Source organism: Ovis canadensis, chromosome 13, assembly GCF_042477335.2.
Source record: "Ovis canadensis isolate MfBH-ARS-UI-01 breed Bighorn chromosome 13, ARS-UI_OviCan_v2, whole genome shotgun sequence".
Classification (NCBI taxonomy): Eukaryota; Metazoa; Chordata; class Mammalia; order Artiodactyla; family Bovidae; genus Ovis; species Ovis canadensis.
The window spans coordinates 76,938,998-76,957,585 of NC_091257.1; the positions used below are offsets into that span (position 1 = coordinate 76,938,998).

Here is an 18,588-nt window from a genome sequence, read left to right on the forward strand (position 1 = left end):
GTCCATCATAGCAATCCACGACGGGCCCACGGAAGTCAGTCCAGGGGCGTCTGCAGAAACGAAGAAATACTCTCCCATCAGCCCAGGAGTTGTAGAGCTCACTCATCAGGGAGCCCCAGCAGGGCTGACAGGCCAGGACAGACCAATCCCCCCAAAATCCATCCGTGCCTAAATCCAAAGAAAGCCCTAGACTTCTCGTTACAGGACCCAATGATTTCCTTAACTGCGAAAGCTGGCTGGAGGCAGGTGGCATCATGTGGGCCTGGTCTGGACTCTGAGTAATCCACGGTTCTGCCCCTGGGAGGGCCCAAGGGAATGGAGCCTCCCCCTGCTCCCCCACCCCACCCCGGGCTCTCTCCTCATCGTGGCCCTCCCTAACCCCAGGAGAAGCCAGTGGCAGGGCCCACCGCCAGCACCCTAGCACAGCGCCGGCCCAGAGACCTGTCTGTCACTGTCTGGGGAAAGAAGGAACAGGGAGAAACATCAGCATCGCAGGCCAGGGCAGGCGGGGTTGCAATCCACTCACAACTCTTGTCTTGCCCACCGCCCTCTCCAAAGACAATGTGATTTAAGGGAGACACGGTCATGGACCCAAACCCATGCCCAAAGGAGCAGTGCCGGGGGAACAGGTGCAGGGCCTTGCTGCCTCCTGACCTTGGGCACAGCCTGCCTCCCTGGCTCCTCTTATCTGCAGTCTAGGGAGTTGCCGCTGACGCCCTCTTGGGCTCCAACACTTTATGACCCTGTGAAAGAACCCAGCTGGCCCCATGGGCACTTGGAGTGCTGGAGTCGGGCCTTCTGGGGTGCAAGCCTCCAGGCATGTGACGCGGAGCTGGAAGTGACCCTCTTGTCTCCCCTGGTCCTGACCTGCATGGCTGTGCAGGCAGCCCCTCCAGGGTGGGCACCCCACCCACAGCCAGCCTGCCGGAGCCCAAAAGTCATGCCAGCAGGACAAGATAGCCCCCAACCTGTGGCTTCAGTGACAGGGACAAGTGCAGTGTGGAACCACAGGGAAGCAGAGGGAAGGCACCCCTTCTAAGCATTCCCACAAAACCAGGCCTCCCGGGTGCCGGCGAAGGGCAGCTCCCCATTCTGGGCAGGACACAGGGCCCACCACCTGGGCCCGGAATGCCTCCGGGCAGGGAAGGACTGCGTGCCCATCTATGTAACGTGGGGCAATGTGCTGCTATTCAAATGGGGGAATTAGTGATGAATGGGGGAAATTGTTCCTCCTTCTGTCCAGTCTCCAGAAGGAGACAAAAACCCCTTTTACCTCGGCAAACAATGCCCTTATGTGGGCGCCAGCGCCCCGCAGCCTGCACAAGCCCGGCTCTGTGCAAGCCGCCAATTGCCACACCGGGCCCTGGGGCCACAGCCAGTGGCACCCTCTCCCAGGGGCGACCCTCGCTGGCTCCCAAGGAGGGCTGGGCAAGGGCGCAAAGGTCTGCTGGCCCATGGTCCCAGGGTGTACATCCATATGGCCCCACGGGTTCTGGGTGCTGGCGGCCTGCTATGGCCAGAGGTGTGGCGAGGCAGGCAGAGCCTCCCTTCTCTGCCAGCTTCCAGGCAGGGGAGAGAAGAGAGCATCAATAATTCACACACACCAGAGACGAGCTGGGGAGGAGGTGGGGAAGCAAGAGTGCTGGAGCCAGCCAGCAGTGGCGGGGGCTGGGGCTGGATCTGGAAGAGCCAGTCCCTGCACCCCCACCCACGTGGCTTCGGGCTACAGGCTGGGGGCACCGACTCTGCTCTGAATTTGGGGTGCGCCAGGCCAGGCCAGGCCAGGCATCCTCCTGCTCTGACAAAGGCCAGTGGCTGGGCTGTGTTTACATGATGCATAGTTCCCTGGAGCGCCAGGCTCCTGGCAGGCTACCCTGCTCTTCCTCCCGGAAGGAAGGGGGAGGGCCCCGGGGTCAAATGGGGGACACTGAGGAGCTGGGTGAGGTGGTATCACTAGGACTCCCCCATCCTGGGTGGTGGGGACACACTGGGCACCTACCCCACAGCTTGGCCTTCAGACCCCCACTGCCCCTAGCTGCCCCTCATGAGTGCCATCCTGCTCCATCCCTGTGGTTCCAAAGGCCTGGCCCAGTCCTGCTCTCCATCTGGCCTCCATTCCTGCCCCCTAACCACCCCCAGCACCTCTATTCCACAGCATCCATCTTCCTGATCAACCTTTTTTGACTCATTCCTTGAGCTGGTGTCAACACCTGAGGCCCTCAGAGTCCAGAGTGGCGCTGTCCAACAGACACTTAATGTGAGCCACATAAGGAATTGTTAATTTTCTAGCAGCCATATTAAAAAAATGTAAAAAGAAAATAAAACAGGTGGAGTAAATTTTAATAATCTATTTTATTTAACCCAATATAGCCAAAATATTATCTTTTCAACATGTAATACTATGTTAAACTTGAGCTGTTTTACATACTTTTTCAAAGAAAGTCTTTGAAACTGCGTGTATTTTACACACGTGGTACGCCTGAGTTTCATGAGCCCTTTTCAATAGCAGTCTGTGGCTCCCACATTAGGGCACACCCAGATTTTTGTGATGTTCCCCCTAACCTGAAATCACTTCTCTCAGTGCAGGGACCCTGGAGTCTCGGTCCCAAGTTGCAGACGAGAGCTGGGGTCTTGGGGCAGGTGGCCTGAGCAGGGCTGGCAGTGGGGACGGGGTTGGGGGCTGCCTTCAGTGGGGGTGGGCACCAAGTATGTGGCAGGTGCCAGGCAGTCTCACTGTGCCTGCTTTACACCCCGCTTCCCCTAGAACAGACAGCAGGAAGGAACCAAAGGCCCCCAGGGGGAGGTGCTCATCATCACACAGTGTGAGCAGGACACAGACAGGCCCCAGTGTGGCCTGAGGTCCCGAAGCACCCCGAAACCCAGTGCTCTTTCTTCTCTGGCCTTGGCTTGCCCAACTGTACTACAAGACAGCCCTCCACCCTGCCACTGTCCCACTCTTTGCAGCCCCCTCCCCAGTAATACTGGCCAAATGCACCCCGAGGGGAACACTCTCTGTATGGACCGAGGTCTATGTCTTCCCAGGGCCAAGCTTCCCTGGCACCACCCTCAAGGACAAGCACGCGCAGTGAGAACTCAATGCTGATTCAGTGTGCTAAGCTCCAGCTGAGAGAGCAGCTCCCCTGCATTCCCCTGCCCCAATCCCACAACAAATGATGTGTTCAGAGCAAACAGAATGACTTCGGACAACCGTGTGTGAAGGAGTCACAGGGCAGGGCCCTGGCCCCGGAGCCTGTATGCTTGTGTACAGGCCTTCCGCCAGCCTGCCCAGAAGCTGGTCTGGGTTTGGTGCATCCCAGTCCTTAGGTCACAGTGATGACGCCGGTGGCCCTGGTTACTTCCTGGTTCCCGGGAACGTCACCCTTGGACAGGCTTAGATGGTGATGCCTCTGGGGCACACCCCTTCCCTGGCCTCCTCTCCCGTACGGCCGGCCTGCCTCCATAGAGGGTCAGTGGGCAGCTGGGTCTCCATGGGTCCTGGGCTGGGGAGGGAGGCAGGGCTCTGACACCCCAATGGCTGAGCAGGCCTAGGCGAAACTTCCGGGTGTGCAAGGGATCTCCTTTTCTCTTTCTTAGCAGGTGAACTTCACCTCTATGGGCCTGGACCGTGTCCTGCCCTCACCAGGCATCTGGAGGCCTGTGAGGGCCTAAGACCCCGGCAGGCTGCACAAGGCCAGGGCTGTGTGGGGCCGGCCTGCTCCAGGGATAAAGGGATCTCTTGGTGCTGTCTCCTAGCCTCCCTTACCCCGTGGCGGCCAGAGACCAGAACAGCTCAGCATTGTCTGAGCTGCCTGCAGCCCAGATGATGATGGACACTTTCCTGTGACCTGGGACTGGGGGGGCAGCCCACAGCCAATCCCCAGAAGGACTCAGGTCCTAGTTCTCTGCTCCTGGTGGGGGAGGATAAACGGCAGGAGGCCACCGCCACCACCTCTCCATCCGGCGTGGATTTTTGGAGCCTTGAATAGGAGCTAAGAGCTACTAATCTGGAAGGAGTGAAAAAGTGACCAGTAGCCAGAGAATGAGGCCCAGACATAGCTTCCAGCCTCACCTGAGACAGGCGGGGTCAGGACCAAGACCAGCAGGCATGGGGGAGGGGAGGCTCAGTTTAAAAGCCCACCGCAGGAGGCCATCCCAGGGAGGCCGGAGCGAAGCAGTCAGTCTTCCCTACACGTCAACAGTGACCAGGGAGGATGCCCAACCACGACTGTCAGGACCACTGGCAGCAGGCTGCAGCAGGCCATGAAGCCTGGGGCCCCTACTGGGGTGGGCACCATGGGCAGATGACATGTGAAGTGGATGAAGCTCAGGGGCAAATGTGGGTGACTGCCTCTGAGCCTGCCTGGCCTGGCCCCGACCCCACTGGCAGGACGGCCTCTTGCCTGTTCCCTCAAACGAGCAGCTCCCACCCCTGGCTGGGAACACTCCTGAGCAGCCTGAGTGCCCACAGGGGCCAGCATCCAGTGGGTGAGCTGCTGCCCAGGTGCCTTCTCCTTGGACAGCAGTGCTAGCTTGCAGCCACCAGTGTGGGAGCTTGGGATGGGTCTGGGAGATCTGCAAGGTCCTCGGAGACATAAGGCGCCCCCACAATTCCTGGCACATGTGGGTGGGGAGTGGGATGGGAATTCGGGAGATGCTAGAGCAAGCTGTGAGCACACAGGTAGTGAGCTTGTAAAGAGAGCTGTGGTCAGAACCCCATAGGGCTCAGTGGGCAGTTGAGATCGAGAAAGACCTGGAAGGATGAGGAGACAGGATTGGACCAGGTGAGGCAGCGAAGGGTCCAGAGAATGGGGAAGTGAGGAGGACCGCTCAGTCTTTCAAAGGAGGCCCCTGACCCACCTCCAGCCCTTCAGCCTGTGAGAGTGCCAGCTAACCATGGCCTCCCGCCTCCAGCTCTTCATCAGGACCCCCTACACCAGCCTGGCCACCTGAGAGAAATGATCCCATTCCCATCCAACCTGGCCTTCCCCATCCACACATCGTCCGGTTCTCACCAGCCATCCAGTGAGGGGGAGTGACTGGCCACACAGCAAGATGGGAGTGTGTCTGGGGTTGGGGCACACTCCACGCTCAGACCTGCCCTGTGGACACCAGGGAGGAGCCCACGGCGGGGAGAGAGGCAAGGACAGGAGAGGCAGCATTGCCGTAAATATGGAGCCCTGGGCAAGCAAGTCACACACCTGTCCTCCCAGTGATTGCCCCTGCTGTCCAGTTTGCATTTCTGGCTAACGGAGGGCCCCATCCAAGGGTGGCAAGAGCAGGAGGCAGGAAGCCTTGGGCCTCTCACAAAGGGCTCCTGAGACACACCAGGATTAATGGCTGCAGTCACCCAGGGCACACTACAGACAGAAGCCAGGGATCAGAGGTGAGCAACTTGCTTCAGACCGCACTGCAGGACCAGCGCAGGCCAGGACCTGCTCAGGGGAGCCCTGGCAGGGTGCCAGGGGCCACCAGCAGGGAGTCGTGTCCAGCTGAGACCCCAGGCCCCAGAGGCAGCCTCATCTCTCTTGTTCCTCCTGGAACCCTCAAATGCCAGCCCCTCAGCTGGCTGGGGCCATCTCTCCTGGCTGAAGCTTGGGGTTACCAGGAGCTTCTGGAGACACGTGACCCAAGAAACCCCCTATCCTGGCATTCAGCATCTTCCTCTCCTCCCAGCCTCCTCCTGACATACTGCCCAAGCTTCCTAGGCTGCTATACACTTGCCTGAACATCACACTGTGGCCTTCCCCAAGGCGCCTCTGCTGGTCCCCCAGCTCTGCCACGGGCTTCTTAACAGCTGTTCGCTGGGCACCTGCTCTGAGTCGAGGGCTGGGGATAAAGCCCAGAAGAGGACGCTTGGCCCTGAGGCTACTCCATGCTGCACGGTTTGTGATAACGAGAAAGAGGGGCTGGAACACCCTTCCCCATGAGTGGTCCAGACTCAGGCTCTGGGGTCAGAGACACCCTTGTGGTCACATGGGGTCTGGCCAAGTCACCTCCCCCTCTGTAGGAAAGGCCTAGTCACAGCTCTGAGCTCACAGCCAACTGCCATCAGCACAGAGTTGAGCTAAAAGTGGGCTCAGCAATGGGGCTTCCAATCATCGGGATAATTGGACCACCTTTAAAAATGCGGTATCAGTGCAGGGGAGAGGCGAGACAACTTCTAGGAAAAAAAGGTGACTCCAACACTACGTGATCCCTCCTCCTTTGTTTTTTTTTAAATAAAGAAAACAAGACTGATTACATACACAGAAAAGACAAAGAAAAACATGCCCCAACCACTGATAATTTTGATTGCCTTTTTTTACTCCACTTTTTTTCTATTATCTACAATGAATGTAATAGATGTAAAAAGACATGTTTTTTCAGAGACACATCTCCTGCCCTCAGACAGCTTACAACCTGGCAGGGGTCCCTGGTTCTGAGCGCCTGCCCCTCTCCTGCAGGCTCTTGGAAGGGACAAAGCCAGGAAGGGGTTATCAGCCTCCCGGGCGACAGGGCTCAGTATTCACGTGACAGACCCGGTGGAGAGTCCTGAAAGAACCAAGGGCTTAAGCCAGGACCCTCAGTGCCTCAGTCCTGACGGGCCCTGGAGGGGAGGCTCCAGGCGTCCAGGCAGGAAGTTTTGGCACCATGTCCCCAGGAGGAGGCAAGCTGAGGTTCAGTGGGTCCCGGAGGCCTGAGACTGGAGGGGGCCTCTAATCTGACAGGCACTAACAAGAGGCCCCCAGCGGCCCCCCAGATCCTACCCAGCACCACCACCCCTCACCCCCACCCCCACCATGACCCTGCAGGAAGAAAGAAGCAGGACCCTGGGTTCTGCCCTGGCGCTAACTTCCTGTCTGCCCCGGAGGTGAGTAATGTCCGCTCCCCACCCCCCGCATCCCTTCTGGGGGCCAGGCTTCACATTTTCCGCTCAGGAAGGGGCAGAGCAAGAGGCCTGATGAAGCACATCAAGGGGAAATGGAAGAAGGAGAGGGCCCTGGCCTAGCCACGCCTCTGATGTCCAAGGACGCTGGCTCACCTGCCCAGCCTGCGCCCCTGTTCACTTACTCATTTAACAGACACTCCTCCACCTGCTTTGTGCTGGGCACCAGAGAACTGGCTCTCAGAGTGCTTACTCAGGATCTGAGGAAGAGATGGCCATCAAACACATCATCCCACTGACGGGGCGTAACTACACACAGGTGTGCTGTTCAGTCCTAAGTAACACCCGACCACAGCGTCTCTGGACACGGTCTCAACAGTTGGCTTTTTCCAACTGTCCTCCTCTCTACTTCCTAAAGTGCAGCCCCTGGGCCAGAGTGTTTTCCCAGGCACCTATGATGAGACCAGGGTTCTGTTCGGACTCCGAAGAAAGTCCAAACCCTCAGCTGGTGCTTAGTGCTGGTCTGGGGGGACCTGGCTATATGTGGACTGGAAGCAGTGGTGGGAACAGCCTGGATCACTCAGCCCAAGAAGGCAGTGCTCTGATTTTCCAGGGGGCAGCCTCCTCTAGTCCCCAGACTCCCATGCCCATCTTTTCTGGGGAACCTCACACATGGCCTCAATGCCTGCCAAAGAGGAAAGAGGACGGGAGCAGCCTTGGCATCCCCCAACTCTGGCCAGATGGCCCCAGTTCTCTCACTGATCAGCAGTTCCCTCCTGAGCTGGGGTGAGAGCCATGTGCTCACCCACAGCAGCTCTGCCCTGATGAGGAAGCACTTTGGGGCTCCCCAGCCAAGCACCCCTGCTGTGATGTCAAAAAGCTGGGAATAGGGTCCATAAAAGAGCTCTCTGATGTGAGGCCTCGCGGGTGGTGGCAGGCTTGGGGATGAAAGCACCACCAAGCACTCTCCCACTCCTGGTGAACCGCAGACAAGCTCCCGGGAGTGAGAACCGGCCTGATTCATTCCTGGCCCGGGCCACAGGATCTGCCCCCCCAAGGCCCAGCCTCTATCTGCCTCAGTTAAAATTTGAAAGAGGAAGAGGTAGAGGAGGTGGTGGAAGAGAAGGGCCCCAACACATCCACCAACAGGTGTGAACCTGTGCAAACTGCCTGGTTTTTTGAAATGCTCTGGGCTGCACTCCTGGCCAGCAGAGGTGAGATGCTCCCTGACACAGCCCTGGGAGCCCCCACATTTTCTGGCTAAAAGAAAAAGACCCAGGTGCTCAGGCTGGGGAGGAGGGCCGAAATCCCAGGAACAAAGAACCCAACTTGGCCCCAGCAAGGAGCCGACCTCTATCCCCTCTGGCTGGTGTGCTCGGGGGCGGGGGTGGGGAGGGAGGGACTCAATAAATGCTGGTTCCTTTACTCATCTGGGCAACAGATATTCAGCAGCCCCTATAATGTGCCAGGCGTGCAACCAGAGTCACCAGGGACAGAGCAGAGAGCAGGATCCACGTGGTCCACCCCTTGCAGAGCTCACAATGGGGGCCTCAGGCATGGAGGGCCAAGGGCCAGAGGCTGAGCACCAAGCCGCCCTGGGGGTTGGTGTGTGCTGGAGAAGCCTCTGGATCAAGGCACAGGAGCAGGGAGTGGAGACGTGGAGACCATGGAGGGTTGTGGCTGGATTCAGACAGAGCCCCCGCCTGGCCTGCCCCTGCCCAGTCCTTCCTTAACAACAGGGGACAGGAGAACACCCTGAGGACCCTTCCAACTCTCACTGATGAGAACGGGTTCCCAGTTCATGTCTGCACTGCAGGCACCTTCAAAGAGGGGGCTGGGGGGGCTGACCAAGGACTCCAGGCCGGGTCTGTGCCCAGCCCAAACCCCTTGGGAGCCCATCGGTCTGGACAGACATGGTGGTCACCACCAGAACTAGGACCAGAAGGGCAGTAGAGATGACCAGGTCAACTGGTCTCTCTGGGCCTGCGATCCTCTGCACTGGGTATGGGTCGGCCTCTGGCCGGCACATCAACCCACAGCCTCCAGACACAGGCTGTGATGGCATAATTAAATTGATGGTATCATGGTCAACACCATCCTCCCTGTCTCCAGCTCTGGCTGCCCGCCCTGATGAACACCCTCGTGCCGTCAGCCGACCTAGGCCCAGCACCCACAGCCAGGAGGGACCTGGGCAGCTGGGTTGGGGGGGGTCAGGGGAAGACATGTGTGAAGACACCTGGCTTGGCTCTCCCACCTGGCTCCTCCGGGACCAGCTGCGGGGATGCACTGATCCCATTAGCCCTGTAGCTGAGGAAGCCCCGTGACCCTTCCCCCCCTGCCCCGGACCTGATACTGGAGGCCCCAGATCACCAGATCTCCCTGGAAAGTGTCTCTGCCAGACCTGAGCCCCCAAAAGGTGGCTGTAAGCAATAACAGCGTAAGAATTGTTGAGGATGAGCTGGGGACCATGGCCCCCATTCAGTCCTACTTCTCGGGGTGGGGGGGGGGGAGGAGGGCGGGGTTATAAATAAATGCTCCGGATCCTTCTTGGGAAGGTATTGTCCACAGCCTTGGGCTGAGCTTTGCTGGTGTGGCCCTTGGGTGTGGCCCTCAATCAGCTCAGATGAGGCGGGAGGCCAGCTGCTGGGCACATCTCACCCCAGGGCTCCCCCACGCCAGCACGTGGTGCCCCCACCTGGCCCCTACCCATGGGAACGCTGGAAGGCGGTGCTGGTCTGGGAGGCAGCACGAGGGGGTCGTGCTGACCTCCTGAGGAGTCAAGGGACAAAAGCCTTTTCTTTCCCAGCAACCTCGCACCCCGTTCCTCACAGAACCACACCCGGGGCTCCCCAGCCTGTGGATCGGCCACCCCGGCTGTCTCTGTGCTGGGCCTCCTCCCAGACAAAGCCAGATTTCAGGCCTCTGAAGGCTGTAGGGAGGCAGGCACGCGGGTTCCGCCATGGAGACGAACTTTGACCCAAACTGCAAGGCTCCTACTCCTTATTTACTCTGTAAGGCTAACCTATTTCGCAGAGTTAACATTACACCCCTTTTTAACCCTGCACCTTCCCTCCCACATTCCAGGCCCAGACCTTCGACCTCTCCTAATTGCAGCTCTACACCCCCGTTCTCTCCAGCTCTTCCCCCACCCACCTCGTGTCCGCCCGGAAAATCAGAGCCCAGCCCAGGACATTCTGTCCACAGGTGCCACTGCACACCCACAACCAAGTCTAACTGAGGTAGGCCCAGTTTGGGGGGCTCAACACAAGAGTGCCGGAGTAGACCTCTGGGGTCTGACCCTGACCCCAACTCTCCCACCCCAAGAAGATGCTTCTGTTCCGACGGAGGCTGGAGGAGGCTGCCGGGCTTGCCTTGGAGGCGGGGGCGGGGGGGTATGGGGGTGGCCAGGGCCAGGGCAGATCTGGACAGCTCCTCAGCCAGCCCACCTCCTATCCTGAGGGGCCGGGGGCACACGACAGACAAGCACAGTGTCTGCTCGCTCACCAGGGACAGGCAGGGACCCTGTCTCAGAGCCTCACATCCGGGCCACAAAGCCCAGCTCCTGTTTTCACGATTGGGAGGCTGGACTGTTCTGGGTCAGGCACACTGTTAACCTTCCCAGACCTGAATCATGATAACTTTGAAATCCACATCCTACCAGCATGTGAGCATCAGAGCAGACAAACTGGCAGGATGTGGCTAGGCTGCCAATCCCCGAAAGGGCCCTGAGCCATTCACCTTTGAGCGGAACAACTGCTCTTCCTGGAACTAAGGGCTGGGGCAGCGGGGCCCATGGAGATACTGAGAACGCTGGGGGCCGCTGTCAGCCTGAGCCTCGGCCACCCCTGGAGGCTCCAGCCCAGAGTCCTAGGCTCCTGGCATGGACACAATCCTTCCCCTGCTGGCCACGAAGGAACACTCACCATCCTCTTGACTGTGGAGGTTTTGTGGGCTCCGCATCCTCTCGTCCTGGCTGGGACTCAGGCTGGAGGCCAGGTGTGGGTCAGCTGACATCCATGTGGAGTCATTCATATCAAAATCTTCACTGCTCACAGAAGTTTCATCCTGATCAGGGACAAAGAAGGTGGGCATTGAACAGGGACGGGCTCTCTGCAGCCCCTCGGCAGCATACAGGGTGAACCCAAGGGCCCGAGGGTGTTTGAGAGTGCCCCCATAGGCCATAGCGCACCCCCAAACCTTGAGGTGGGGACGGGTTTCTCCCCCTGGCCTCCCACCCATGGAAGTGGCTGGGGCTCTGGTTCCTGTCGGAAGCTGGGGCTGAGGGCCGGCGCTGGCTGTAATTGAAGACAATTACGAGGTCTCGCATCCTGTAGGAGCGGGTGGCAGGGCCTGGCTCTTACCCCTGTGAGCCAAGGTTGAAGCAGGCGCCGTAAACAAGGGCCACTGCTCCCTACTCCCTGCCAACAGCCTTGGGAGAAGGATTCACTCCACATAGGGCCAGGCGGGCAGACGTGGGCAGCAGGACACGTCGGGCACTGCCGAGGCCAGGCTGACGGCCCCCACCACGCCGGCCGCCCAACTCCTGTGGAGCATGCATGGAATTCCTTTCTCCCACTCCCCCAGCCCAGAGGACATTTCTGTCTTCCTCCTTCCTAACCTTTGCTGTGCTTCAAAGATATGCTCTTGGGCGGCTTCCAGAGCTGAAAAGGCCAGCCCCAGAAGTATAGCGAAGGAAGGGGGTGGGGCAGGCGAGGGTTTGGATCAGACCGCAAAGGGGGTTCGGCTCAAGGGCCTGGGGGGCCGCCAGGGCCTTCCAAACAGCCGGAGGGCCTGCAGGCGAGGACCACGCCTGCCTCCTCTCCTCTTGCTGGCTTCAGCGAGCCCTGGGCCAGGCATCCGGGAACCCCCAGGGCGGGGCCCCTTCCACCCAGCTCTCCAGTGGGAAGGGACCCCACCTCCTTCAGGCCCAGCCTCTTTCAGGAGCAGCAGCTAGCAACTGTGTTTGGGAGCTGGCTGTAAAACACAAGAAAGATGACCCAGCAGCTCCCACACCCTGGAGCTCTGGTTTTGCCCCCTCCCCTCCCCCATCCGGCAAGATACAATGGCCTCTGTGGGCCCCCAGTAAGGACCTCTGGCAGAGCACCATCCCCCCCAAAGCCTCCCTCCAGGGGCCCCTCACAGAGGTCTCTTTTACAGCAAGCAAACACACTCCGGTTCGAACTTTCTTCTTCGGCTGCTGTCCGAGGCAGACACATCTGCTCCGCAAGTGCCAGGGAACCAGCGGGTGCTCCTCCACGCCCTCCCCCACCAGCCCGGCTGGCAGGGAGTTTCCTGGGATTTACAGCTTCTGGGCAGCACAGAAGAGTGGGCATCTTCTGTGGCTGAATCAGGAGGACGACAGCTCTGCCCAGCTCAGGGGTCCCCATGCTGCTCGCACAGAGCCTTGGGACACAGGGACCACGTGTGCCTAGGGGCCCACCCCACACACACACACAGCCCTGCCTCCCTCCCACAGGCTCCCTGCTCCTCATACACAAGAATGCGCCTCCACAGCTGTCCCTGGGTGAAAGCCCGCTCACTCAGACTGCATTCTCACACCTGGAGGGACACACACACGTTCAAAGGGTTCTCTCTGCAAAAAGGGCAACATGACTGTCCCTGCGCTAACTGGGCAGGGACAGGTGGGTGAGGGGCGGTGAGCAGGTGGGGAGAAGGACCCTCAGAGGGGTATCTGGGTTCTGGGAGCCAGGAACTGGGCCATCCTCGAGTGGGCTTTTGGCTCCTTCCTGGCTGTCCTGGGGTCACTGGACCCTGAAGTCCCAGCTGAAGCAGGAAGGCCTTCTCCTGGCTCTTGTGGAAACACTTGTGACTTAAAGGACAAGTAGTCTATCAAACATCTGGAAGCACCACCCACTCAAAATTCTCCATCCATTCAACAAGTTATTTAATGAACATCTATGTGAAACTCGCTCAGTTGTGTCCATCTCTTTGTGACCCCATGGACTATACAGTCCACGCCATTTCCTTCTCCAAGGATCTTCTCAACTCAGGGATTGAACCCACGTCTACTGCATTTAGACGCTGGAAAATTTACCTGTGGACAAGTCATGGCCTTCCTGGTGCTCACTGTGGAGAGGGACAGCGGGGGAGAGGGACCATCAGCAGAAAAACTCATAACATCGGGAGTGTGAGGGCAACACAATAGAGTAAAGCAGGCCAAGAGGGGCGAGGAACCTGCAGGACTGTGTCCCAGAGTGGCCAAGAAGGGCCTTGCCAGTCAGACAATGAGAGCAGAGGCTTGCGGAAGTGAGGGAAGTTGTGACAGGCGGTCCGTGTGGGGAGCTGGTGGGTTCCAGCACACGCTGGAACACATGCTGCCACACGCTGGTAAGTTCCAGCAGGCAGTCAGGAGGCCACTGTGACTAGCGGATGGGTGAGCTACGTGGGCAGTGAAGCCATTCGGGGGTGTCTCCTCCTAAGGGGCACATAATCCCGGTGGGCATCTTCCACTCAGAGAAAGGAGTTCCACCAAACACACAGGTTTTCTTCATCAAGGAGCAAGGAAAATTCAGAACTGCTGGGTGCAGTGCTAAACCTCACTCTAGCCCCACTCAGCCACAGTTTAAAACAACGATGGAAGCCATGGTTTATCAGTTGCCAAGTGCATCACAGGCCCACTGGGTGCATGCAGTTATCAGCCCCATTCTACAGATGAGGAAGCGAAGCTCCAAGGGGTGAAGGCACTCACCCAAGGTCATGAGCAGAGCCAGAAGCGTACAGCCCTGAAGGCCCAGACGCTAGCCTCCTTCCTAGCCCCTCACCTGGAATGCCCATGGTGCACCTCAGAACCCAAACTCCAAACGCACGTCCCCCTTCTCCATCAAGTCCAGCTCAGGCTCCATCCCACCTCTCCTCACACGGCCTGCCTGTCTGTACCATCAGCCCGGCAGTTGGGCAGCAGAGAACTCAGCTGCAGTGGCCAGCACAGTGGCTCTCTGCCCTCTCTCCCCCAGACAGCCTTAAGTCCTTCCAAGAGTGGGGAGTGGGCTCTATGTTCTCTGGACAAAGCCAGTGAGACCAGTCAAATTGGCTGAGTTGCCTGGCATGACACTGGGGTTTAACGAGGATGCGGCATCAGTCTGACAAGCAGGGGCTTGGTCCTGTTACACACGGTTCCTGAATGGAGACCATATGAAACCTGGACCCTGGCTGGCAGGCGGGTGGCAGCGTGCTGCCGTGCGGCATTCCCTGCCTGCAGCTGCCAGGCGCCCCCATGCAGAGCCTCGGGTTTCTCTGGCTCAGATCACTTAACTGTTCCCCAAATGGCCCTCCTTCACATCTCCCTGCCTGGACAGGCCAAACTGGGCAGAGGTGGGCTACATTTTACACTGAATTGCGATCACCCAATAAGGAAGAGCACCCAGTGCTCATCCATGAGGGGCTCTGAGACGAGGGTTGTCTGAGCTTTCCTTGTCCAATAGAACAGCAGGCACCCGTGTCAGGCCTCTCTCCAGATCTGGTACCCGCCCTCCCCGCCTTGGACCTGCCTTAGCTGCCCCAGGGCTCGTGAGATCTGAACCCAAGCAGTCTGCTCAGCGCCCACATCACAGTCCACCACTCCGAGGGGCCGCCTCACCACACTTCCTCCCTTCAGTCCAAAGAACCAGATGCCTTAACAACAAAGCGTCTCAGGATGAGACCCAAAGGAAATTCATGGGAGGTGAAGCTATATTTACACCCACACCTGGACCACTCTTATCAATGAATAGATGCGCACTGATGGACCACCTACTATGTGCTGGTGCTGTGTTAGGAGCTCTGAGACCACAGCAGGACTCCTTCCCTCCAGGGCTCTGTTATTCAGGGAAGGACAGAGACAACTTTTGACCCACGTGTAAGCACTGAAGGAGAAGGGGGCTGGAGAACCCCCTCTCCACTTATTCACTGACTACCAAGCTTTCCCCAGTGAGTGTGCCCACAGCCCCCAGTGTTTTGCCACATGAATCCCTGTTCTGTGGGTGATGGTTCTATTTAAGCTTTTGACACCACTGATGCAGAAATTTTTAAAAATTTATTTTTATTTGGCCTTAGCTGTGGTCTTAGTTGTGGCATGCTGGATCTTTAGCTGTGCCATGTGGGATGTAGTTCCTCCACCAGGAATCAAACCCTGGCCCCCTGCACTGGGAACGCAGTGTCTTAGCCACTGGGCCACCAGGGAAGTCCCTGATACAGTAAATTTTTAAGCAAGAAATCAAATTTATGATGCCTAACTAAAGAAAATACACCAAACTATAAGTTCTAATCAAAATCAACTCCTACATCCTCACTTCCGGGCGGACCTGCCAAGAGAAGGCTGCCCAAGCCCCCTTTGCCATCCATCTGCTACAGCAGAGCCCCCTGCAGACTGTCACCTCACTGGCTCACACCGGGCCCAGGCTCCAGGAGCAGGCCAGTGACACAGGCAATTACCAGCACACAATTCAGAGCCTGTCAGCGATGAGCAGAGTGGGACATACCTGGGCCTGAGGGACCTGCAGGAGGTGATGGTGAGGGTTACCGAGAGCAGGCCCAGAGGTCATAAGTCGGGCATTCTGGAATCTCAAGGAAACCTGGTCTACTAATTTCTCTTTCTGTAAACAAACTTCATTGAAACTTTCATTAAAAAATAGAGTGTGTACAATCCATTACTTCTGGGGCCCCTCTTCCTAGACCCCACGTGACTCCTGGCTCTGGCTTCAGACACCCTGCAGGCTGCAGCCTTGCCCACCTGTTGACAAAAGGTCATCATTTATTTGGCGCCAAAGGACCTGAGCCACTTGCGAGGTCACAGGGCGATTGGGTCGACTGCCCTTCTGGAAAGGGAACTCAAGAGCCGGGGCGGGGGTGGGGGGGGCGGCAGGAAGACAGCACCCAAGGCTGCTCCTGGGACACACCCCAGTCTGGGAGCCCTGACTCTGGGCAGGAGGAGAGGAGCCGACCAGACCCTCCCTGCTCTTATCTGCAGTCCAGAATTCACGGGCAGGTTCAGTTTCTCTCCACCCAGGTTCTGAGGCCCTTCCTCCTCTGCAGGCAAACTAGCACCAACCGCTGCCCAGCCCAGGAGGAGGAGAAAATGGGAGACCAGAGGGGAAATGGTGGAAACGCGCCTGTATCCATGGCGTGTAACCAGGGGCAGGTGCTATCAGTAACCTGATTATTTTACAACTGGGGTCAATTTCTTGGGAACTGGGTTCCTGGTGCCTCTGAAGTTGAGCCATTTGCATCCTCCAGGACAGGGATCCTGGGGTGTGCCTCACACAACATTTTCCAGGCCTCTCCTCAGAGCTGTAACTCTATCTCTACTGCTTGCTTTGAGAGAGAAAGGGAGAAGGATTTGCTGCAAATTTAGTGCCGTTGTGAGCAGTAAGCCCTGATCAGGAGCCTTGGGTGTGTGTTTCAGAGGAGGGGTGGGAGGCAGGCATGGGCCAGGCGGGAAACAGACCCCTTCTCTGTCCAGCCTCTTGGGGTGGGTTTGATGAGAGGCTGAAGCTCCTGCTAGGAAGACCACCAGGCTCAAGGCAGCTGCCCTGGCACTGCTCTACCCCAAACCGGCGGACACCAGAGTGGACAAAGTGAGCACCTCCTTCTGGAACACCTGTAGGCCCCTCCCAGGCCCTGGAAATTCTTCAGCACGAGGCAATTCCCCTGCCTGTCTCCATGTCAGCGAGCATTACACACACAGCCTTCTGAGCATGCCAAGGAGGTACTGAACCGCATTTGACCCCAACTTAACCACTTCAGCTCATCAGATGGCTTATTAATGGAAGACGAACCCCCCCTCCTCCCCCAGGATCCAAAGCAACAAGGGTTCAAAATCCTGGTTGGGAAGGAACAGCACAAATGACATCTTAGGGTGGTCTGAGCCACAGCTCCTGGGGGCTAGGGAGTCCCAAGGCTGCAGCTCATGCCCTCATCCCAAGCTCACCTGGCCACCAGGGGCAGATGCCAGGCTCCTTGGGACACTCCGCTCAATTCTACTCCTTCCTGCCAGCATACCTCCTCTGTTTCCTAGCCATACAAGCTCTTCTGGGAAATATGAAGTGGGGAGAGCTGACATAGCCAATCACCTACCACATTTTAGGTTCTCTCTCTCACACACACACATGCACAGGGTCTGTCAGAGACGTCTGCATCAACACAGGGATGCTCTGTTGTCTCGGCTGTCACGGGTGCCTGGATGCTGGGGTGAGCATTTTCAGCACCTTCCTACTAGTGTATTGAGTGTAAAACGGGCTTTTGTTTCCCAAGCAAAGGCAACTGGCTGTTTTCCCAGCACTCCTCACCACGAGGGCCTCATTGATACCCCAGACCCTGCCACGAACAGGGGTCTCTTTAAAAAAGGGAGGCTGGAGAGATGAGCTTCAGCAGACAAGGTTCTTCCAGCAGAAAAGTGGGCTCGAGAGAAACCACTCTGCCCTAATCCCCTGCAGGAGTTTCCTTCCAAGAAAAGGACCCAGACAAGACAAAAAAAAAAGTTCTTGAGCAACTCAGGGCCAGTGCGGCTCCACATGGCCCCAGGGTGACTCAGGCCACATAAGTTCTCCCAAATCAGCCTTTCCAGCTGGGAGGAAGGCCCCGGGTGCTTGGTTTCCTGCTGTTCCTCAGGACTGTGCTGAATGGGGTGTTGGCACCCAGCCATGGTGCAGTGGATGCGGGAGAGGGGTGGTGCTGTCTCCAACCCCCACTCTCCAAAAGAAGCCCACCTTGAGATAGGATTAAATTAAGCTTGATAGTATTCACCTAAGAATTCAGGCTGTAATGGGTTTCCAATGTAGGGGTAATTCACTACCTCCTGGCTAAACCATCACCCTTTATGGGTCCTTCCCTCAGAACAACCCGAAGCCCAGAAGCAAGGGGCAGGCAGGAAGGGGCCCCTGGTCATGACTCTCTCTGGAGCAATTATGAGAGCCCCACAACCCTCTCCCCACACCCCCAACCTGGTAGGACAGGGGCCCAGGCTGGGGTTTCCAGCTCATTCTGGGATAAGTAGGGCTTTATCTCAAGGGAGAATCTATTTCAAGCCACAATCCTTCTCAGAAAGCGGAGGAAATCACAGAGTCCAAACACCATTTCAGGTGAAATCAGGAGGTTATTAATCTCCCCTCAGAGCAGACAGAAAGAAAAATCAATGTTTTAGAGGGGGGAAAAAGGTTCCATTTGAATTAATGGGTTTGTGGCTTCTCCATTGATCTGCGCCTCTTCACACTTTCTTTTTGTGCTTTTGTGCTCTTGGGGAGGAGGGAGGAAGAAGGGAATGGGGAGGAAGGGGGTGGGCCTCCCGATAAGGAAAAGGACGGTCTAACCTTAACCTTTCTCCAGGAATAATGCTAATTAGCGAGGCTTAATGAGAACTTCCCCCAGGAAGCGCGGCCCGCTAGGGGCGACTGGACTAGGGCAAACGCGGCTCCAGGTGGGACTAGAGTTGGGGGGGGGGGTCACTTCTGAACCCGAGCGGCTGGAATAAAAACGAGAAGTGCACTCCCCCAACCCCCGCCGCCCGAAAAAGTGTCCAGCCTCGGAGAAGCGAGAGCGGCGGACGGAGGCGTAAATCCAACTTAACCCGGGCGCGCGCCCAGGCTCTGGCCAGCTGCCCCCGACCCATGCGCCCCGGTCCGTAAGGAATGCCCCTAAGATAGGGGCCGCCGAAACCCCAAGCTTCTGCTCCGATCCTTCACTTGACAGGGGCACCAGGTCTGGTCCAGGGAGGGGCGGGGGTCTGCTGA

General features: G+C 57.8%; 1 protein-coding gene across 5 annotated transcripts in view; it reads right to left on the bottom strand.

Moving 5' to 3' along the window:
* Positions 1-18,588, bottom strand: part of NOL4L (nucleolar protein 4 like) — a 129,018-nt gene that overhangs the window by 12,961 nt on the left and 97,469 nt on the right. For 3 of the 5 annotated variants that reach the window (XM_069548318.1, XM_069548319.1, XM_069548321.1), the window contains one exon: positions 10,789-10,930. In XM_069548318.1, the coding sequence (XP_069404419.1) occupies positions 10,789-10,930 (142 nt within the window). Of the gene's footprint in view, positions 1-10,788; positions 10,931-11,226; positions 11,535-18,588 lie in introns of those variants that run through there. The other 2 variants (XM_069548322.1, XM_069548320.1) reach the window with 2 other exon arrangements.